The sequence below is a fragment of the Penaeus chinensis genome, chromosome 10, assembly GCF_019202785.1.
Source record: "Penaeus chinensis breed Huanghai No. 1 chromosome 10, ASM1920278v2, whole genome shotgun sequence".
In the NCBI taxonomy this organism is placed as follows: Eukaryota; Metazoa; Arthropoda; class Malacostraca; order Decapoda; family Penaeidae; genus Penaeus; species Penaeus chinensis.
Window position 1 is genome coordinate 9,515,064 of NC_061828.1, and position 7,500 is coordinate 9,522,563.

General features: G+C 37.1%; 1 protein-coding gene across 1 annotated transcript in view; it reads right to left on the reverse strand.

The window, feature by feature from the left end:
- The window catches only part of LOC125029839 (MICOS complex subunit MIC60-like), a 22,309-nt gene that overhangs the window by 13,389 nt on the left and 1,420 nt on the right, over nucleotides 1-7,500 (reverse strand). Inside the window, exons 3-6 of the mRNA XM_047620015.1 lie at nucleotides 7,301-7,450; nucleotides 1,470-1,616; nucleotides 719-911; nucleotides 335-367 (exon numbers count right to left, since the gene is read on the reverse strand). Of these exons, the coding sequence (XP_047475971.1) occupies nucleotides 335-367; nucleotides 719-911; nucleotides 1,470-1,616; nucleotides 7,301-7,450 (523 nt within the window). The remainder of the gene's footprint in view (nucleotides 1-334; nucleotides 368-718; nucleotides 912-1,469; nucleotides 1,617-7,300; nucleotides 7,451-7,500) is intronic.

Below are 7,500 nucleotides of genomic sequence, written 5' to 3' on the forward strand. Positions count from 1 at the left end.
GATTAATGCTAGTTTGAAAAAAAGGCTTGGAAGTGTTTAAAAATATACAATGCACAAGATTACAAAATGCTAAAGTTAAAACCTCTTTATAGAATTTGATCACTACATATAAAATATAGCAATGTATATTTTTCATGATTTCTTACTCTCAATTAATGTTCTTTTAGACCAAAATAAAGAGGTTTCACTAAATATCTACACACTAAAATTAATCACTTTTCTTCCACCTTGTATATTAATAGATAAAACACTTAGAAAATATATATCTATATTTCATCATAATCAGTTAAGAGTTAATGACCTAAATATCAACACTGTACATTATGTGCTTTACCTGTAGAGACCTCAGCAATGACAGCTGGGGATTCTGCAAGAAAATGTTAACAATTAATGTCACTAAATAAATTAGAAATCCACCAGCAACTCTTAATGACAATCTTATTTTACAGAACTTTAGTGGTAATATCAATCAAAGCTTTCACAGAAATGTTATTAAACACCTGTAGAGCTTGATATATATATTCCTTGACTGTGTTTTCTTTTATTTACCATTAGTCATGCACAAGGATAATCCTCTCTTGAATAATACCATGACTGCTAATTATATATTCAAATGAAGGGACACAAAATAGCATCTTTGGTAGTAGAGCTACAACTTTCTGTATCCATGGAATTATCACAAATACAAATCAGTCTTTAAATACTATGTACAACTCACCTGACTTGGCTGCCTCCCCCTCTGTGACAGCTGCAGCAACCTCTTCTTCCTTCTTCTTCTTCTTTTCTCGGTCTAACTTCTTCTTCACGAGGCCGACATCCTTGGTGACTGGTTTGGGTGGGAGAGGCTCCATAACTGGGCCCAAAATAGCACCAAGGACGTATCCAGAGCCAGGAATCGCATTTTCGATGTTCTGGTTTTGAAAAACAAGAATAATCATATTTGTCTGTAGATGGTATGATTATCTCTCTCTTTCATTCTCTTTCTTTCTTATTTTCTTTTCTTTTTTCTTTCTTTTCTTTTTTCTTTCTTTCTTTCTTTCTTTCTTTCTTTCTTTGTTTCTTTGTTTCTTTCTTTGTTTCTTTGTTTCTTTCTTTCTTTCTTTGTTTCTTTCTTTCTTTCTTTTTCTCGCTCTCACTTTCACTCTCATCCTCACCCCTACCCTCACTCTCACTAATACCCTCACCCACACCCTCTCTCAGAAAAGTTAGAAACACTTACGTAATGCATAAAGTCAAACTGTATATAAGAAATATACATGAAAACAATATGAATGAGAATAAAGTCTGTATAAAGTAAGCTGAAATGCATCAAATAAATATCTTGTTCTGTTAAGCTATTCACTCTCTTTCATACCTTTCTCTACATTTGGCACTACTGACTTTATTCATAAGTGCACATATATGTATCTATTTACACAAGACCTACATAATAATCTTTGCAATTGGCAACAAACACTTCTAATTCTGACCTTCCTGTTGTCATTACTCCAAGCTGCATACCCAACAACACCTGCAACAAGGGACGTGGCACCAGCTGTAGCGATCAACACCTTGCTCCCACTACCACCACCGGAGTGGGTGGACTGCAGCCTCTGAGCCGCATGACCACGGGCAATCTGAAAAGGAGGTGCACATTCAGTTTTGTTTCTTTGTATTTTGCACTCACAGACAGATGCACAGACACAAAGGCTGAGATACTTCAATATGCTGCTCAGATCTCTTAACATCACATGAGTTAATGAGGGCATGTGATGAATGATGATGATGATGATCTCATGTCAAAGGAGAACATCAAGGACTTTTACATATATGTACACGGTGTCAGTGTATACTTTACAATAATTAGAGTTATCTTGCAAATATCTATGCTAAATTATGATATATCTCCATTAGATTTCAACCAATATGATTACACACAATACCATATAGATTATCTAAGTCTGTGTGCCAGTGGATGATGGGAACTTGCCACCATGAGAATTTAGCTGACAGCCAAGGTGAATGGAAATGACTCAATGATTCAATGGGCATTTAGGAAGGGGCTTTTGCATTATTTCCATTGATAAATGAATGTGGAAAGTACCACTAATGAGCCATGACTAAAGAGTGCTGGCTCTGGGGAGGATGCTGTTTCCACGCTCAGGATCCTGTTCTTGCCCCCCTGTAACTCGCGGCACAGACTGCATTGCATAACATTAAATATCAAAATAATAATAATAATAATTACAAATAACAAAATGTTACTTATTGTTATTATCAATGCACTGAGTTATGGACTACCTAGAGCACTGGTTCCCAACCTTTCTTATTCTGTGACCCCCCACTAATCTCCATGGCCCCATTCAGTATGTCATCTTTATGGAAAGACTCCAAAGTATTGATATGTGAGAGCTAATTATAAGTAGCTACTGTAGGCTTGATAAAATTCAGTTAAATTCAACACCGTAATTTTCATATTGCTCTATAACCCCCCAGAAAGTACCTGGGGCCCCTGTGAGGTCCAGGGAACCCAGGTTGGGAACCCTGACCTAGAGATGATATGGTGTCTGTATAAGGAAAATTCCAACCATCTGGAAAAAGCAAATTAAATGACAAATAGACATTGAAAATGGTAAAATAGTCAAAAATACTTATACAGAAAACAGAAAATAACATCGCAAAGGAGAGGTATGGAGTCTTGTCACTGCACACAAGTGAACGTGTGTGCCCGCCTAAAAGCCAAACACCCATCAAAATGGCCACTCAAGAAAGCCTAATGCCCATATTCTGGGCCACTGAAGCATCCAGATCCAGTTGATGACCTGAGCAAATGTTTACAAATATAATACCGTAATTACTTGTAATCACGGACTGTTCCAGTTGCTTCTGTTTTTTTTTTGAGGATTATCAAGACAGAAATCCTGGTCACAGGCAGTGTCATCTTCAGGTTATTTGAATTTTGGGGAAATGTGGGACCTAAAGTATAACAAATACATTTACTTTCCACGAGTCATTTACAAATCCATATAACACAAGCAGCTGCACTAATACACCAAATACTGAACCAGACATATCTAAACATTATTAAAAAAAAAAAAAAATTAATGATTTATATAGGTTAAAGTAACAAACCATCCAGTTCCTATTCAAACTGAAAACATAAATGTCTGGGATGATATGTAAGTACATGGCATGCCAACTGTGCATTTAATTTAAAATTGTCTTTTCAAACAGATGGCTCCACAAGAACTTAAGTCACCAATGAGCCAACTACTAGTACTACCTATCACCTGTCTACCTTTTCCTTGATGTTTGGAAAAGAAAAATATTTTATACTGGTTTTAGTAATGACAATTATAATACATTATAATAATTATAATGTATATAATAGCTATAACAGCATCCATATTAATAGAATTTGCATAGGCATTTTGCAAAACACTACTACAGTGAACATCACATTTTTCTGGAGGCAATGAGTTGGCCCAAAATGCAAAATAAATCTATTCAAACCATAATATTACTTGGAGAACTCCTTTATGCAGTACCATCAGTCACACACAGTCAGTGATAAAACTCATTCATTGGCAGTTTATCTCATTATAAAGATATGAAATCATTGTGAATTTTTTTTCCATACTGATGCCGAAGGTCTTTTACTGGGTTAAGAAAGTACACGAAGAGTTGAGCTTAGTTTGAATGCATATGTATGTGTAGAATTACACAAAATAATATTGTGGTCAATAAAATCAATAAGCAGCTACCATTAGCAACATGTCTACTGCTATTTGGTCCAATAACTCCTTGAAACTAAGTGCATCACAGCCCTCTCACTTAACCCAGAATCAGGGTAGTAGGCTTATTTGTGTGGCTTGTAGGCCAAGTGCACACGAACACACATGGGCAGCATGAAGACTCACTGACTCCCCTTTGCAATGTTCTTATCTCTTTTTATCCATATTATCTCTCTAAGTAACCATATTAAGTAACATTTTGTTACATATTATGGACAGGAATAGGATCTTGAACACAGAAATAGCACTCTCCTTTTGAGGCAGCGCTCTTTCAATGATGGCCCACAGATGGTACATTCCACATTCATTTATCAATAGAAATAATGCTAGAGTCCCTTCCTAAATGCCTAATTACCCTCCAAGAGCATTGTGTACTCACAGGGTCATTCCCATTCACCCTGGCCTTCAGCTAAAATTCATGCTCATTCATGTTCATGTTCACATCACACACAACTCAGGCAAATGTTTTCAAGATATGAAGGTCATGTCATCTGGATCATAGGGATTAATGTATGTATACAGATAATATAATAATGTACAAACATTCATATGTTAACACATATGCTGCTGCTGTCATCGATGTTTGTGGATTTAGAAAAAAAGGTATTATTGGCAAAGGCACCTAACACCGAAAGTGAAAAATCTGACCTTGCCATCCGATAGACATTCTAAGAAACTTTTCTCCTATAGCATTTTCTTTGCAAACTAATAAGTGTAGCAGAGAGGATGTAACACTCAAAATTTCCAGGCACTCCATGATTTGTACTCTTTCAGTAAAGAGAGAAAATGACATGAAATTGAGGAAGCGACCAAATAATTGGACAGACCTGTAAAACAAAGATTTTGAGGACTCGCAGGTATCTATTGAGGATATATTGGTCAAGATAAGAAATTATCAGTGCAAGATCCAGATATCTGCCTTTTGCCTTATCCTGCTAGAACATAAGAGGTCAAGGTTTTGTAGATTAGGCAGGGGGCAGGGTAGCAGACCTTCCCTGAGAGGGGGTATAACCCGATGCCAACGGGCATGACGTGTACGTACGTGCTATGCCCACTGTGTACTTGTTTGTATGTTTGAAATTGTTTGATTGTTTTTACACATAGATGGCTACACTTGTACTAAATCACCAATGAGCCAGTTACGAATACTGCCTGTCTCGCCCGTTTACCCTTTTCTTTCATTTACAAAAATATTTTATGTTATCTGATTTTGCCGTTACTAATGTTTATATCATTATAGTAATTATAATGTTTATAATAAAAATAACACCATCGATATTCATAGCACTAATAAACAATATGTTTTTCCTACCAATTCAAATCACGTAAGGTCACAAGGTCTACTAATTGACTCTTTTGTGGCTAAGCACTAGCAGAGCCATCTATGTGCTAAAAGACACTTCACAAAAATATAGAAAATGAGCACAGCATTTTCCCCATTTTTTATTCATTTTCCCTGGCAGCATTAGGTTAAGGGGCAAAGCCCTCTATTAACTATAAATAACTAAATTACTGACAGTTTTACTTCAATAATTTTACCCCACAATTTCCAATACTTTTCCTGCCCACCCCAGCTATTTGGGCCAATATCATTGCTGTGCTTTGTTTGCAAAGGGAATGAGTTTTAGATTTACTCAAAATGAAAGAGATATCAGAAAAACGTTATTTTCACACAAAATTTGGTGTTAGGCATTATTTCCAGATATACTAAAACGCTATTTGTTACCAAGGACAACACACCCTCCAGAGATGAAGTCCCAAAACCTGGGTATAATGCAAACCCAAAAATCCAAACCTAACCTTTCCTACCTTCTACTTCTGGGGGATACTTTGTACCAACTTACAGAAAATGCGACATTAACCCAATTCTGATGGGTATGCCCACTGTGAGTTTACTTTATTGTTTTTACACATAGATGGCTATACTTGTACTAAGTCGCCAATTACGAGTGCTGCCTGTCTCGTCCGTTTACCCTTTTCCTTGATTTACAAAAATATTTGACATTATCTTATTTTGCTGTTATCAAAGTTTATAATACTATAGTATTTACAATATCTATATTAAAAATAACATCATTGATATTCACAGAATTAGTAAAACTTATGTTTTTCCCACCAATTCAAGGAAAGGAGAAATTAGATAAGGTCGTAAGATCTACTAATTTACTCCTTTGTGGCTATGCACTAGCAGAGTCATCTATGTGCTGAGACTTTTCACAAAAAAATTTAAACTGAGCGCAGCATTTTCCCCGGCGGCATGTGGTTAAGAACTCCGATTGTGTGAGGGTGTTGTGCAGTGATATGCAACGGATATTTACATCATTTCATGGCAAATGTGAAGCCGCAGCCGCTGTGTTGTTTATGATTCTATTTCTTATCCTCTTTAAGATGGTACTGTCTATTACCCTCTATCTCTGTGCATTGCTCTCAGTAATATTGACCCCCAGAAATAGGGATTGTATTAACCCCTTTTTGCCAGGTGAAGAAAATAAATAAAAAACTCTACACTCTGGAAATTGGCCCATAAGTGACGGGTGTAGAAAACTAAAAAAAACTCTACGCTCTGGTGAATCACAGCAACACGCAGACTTTGAGCGCGAATTCGGTAAATCAAGTCGAATCACTGCCTTGGAGCGCTTTGGCGTGCTGCCGTGGCAGACAGCCGCACGCTACATTTCGAGCATATTGTTATGATGCCTATAGGCGTGACCCGTTGGGAAAGGGTTAATGGCAACGAGCCGGCTTTGATAACAGGAGTTCACTACATCAAGCCGAATGCCTGGATCGTAGGGCTTTGGCGCATCGACGTAATGTACAGCCGCACTCCACAGACCGTACAGTTTGTTATGGCGCCAAAAAACGCGGCCCAGCAGAAATAGGTTAAATAGCTTCAATATTTCTATTACTAAGGGTAAGCAACATTTTACTCAACACTATATATTCATATGGTTTTGCTCTTTATGCTGCGACTAATCATTCTCTGCTGCTTATATATATATTTTCATAAAGATTTCCCATAAACCCACAACTGTAACAAACAAAACTTGGGTACTGGAACTCGAACCAAAGCCTAGTACAAATAAAAAGTACAGCTCCATTACTTTCTGGCAGTCTCAGAAGTTGTGTTTTGTGGCAAACACTTGATAATGGAACGTGTCAAATATCAGACCTATTTGGATTTGTAAAATATTAAATTCAATATGACCAACTCAATAACATGATCCCATAATTAAAATTCCACTCTGAGGTTATAATTCTGCCTACAGCTGTAAATAACTTCATTTTTCATTTTCATTTGCCAAAGCACAACCAAACGTTGTTATCCCATGCTAATAAAACACAGAGCAACTCTAACTTAAATCAGAAAGACATAATTTGACCTATCGAGGACCTATCAGCTGATGAGGTCATGCAAAACAATCATGGAAGTTTAGGCCAATGAACATGTATAAACAGGCGGTTTTCACGTCTCTCCTGAAGCATCCCATCCATTTTAAAAACCCTAGTTCGGGTCCCGTGAAAATTACCTTTGATGCTACATGTGGCTTGATTCTGGATCCTATTCGTAGCATCTTTGGCTCTTTGCCGGTAAAAGCCCTTCCAACTCCGGCCGTCGAGAGGCAGACGATCCCACCTGAAGACCCGAGAGCCCGACTCAAAACACTCCCGTTTCGTCCCTTTCGCGGAAAGCTCGGTCTACTAGATATATAATTCTCATCGTTTATGG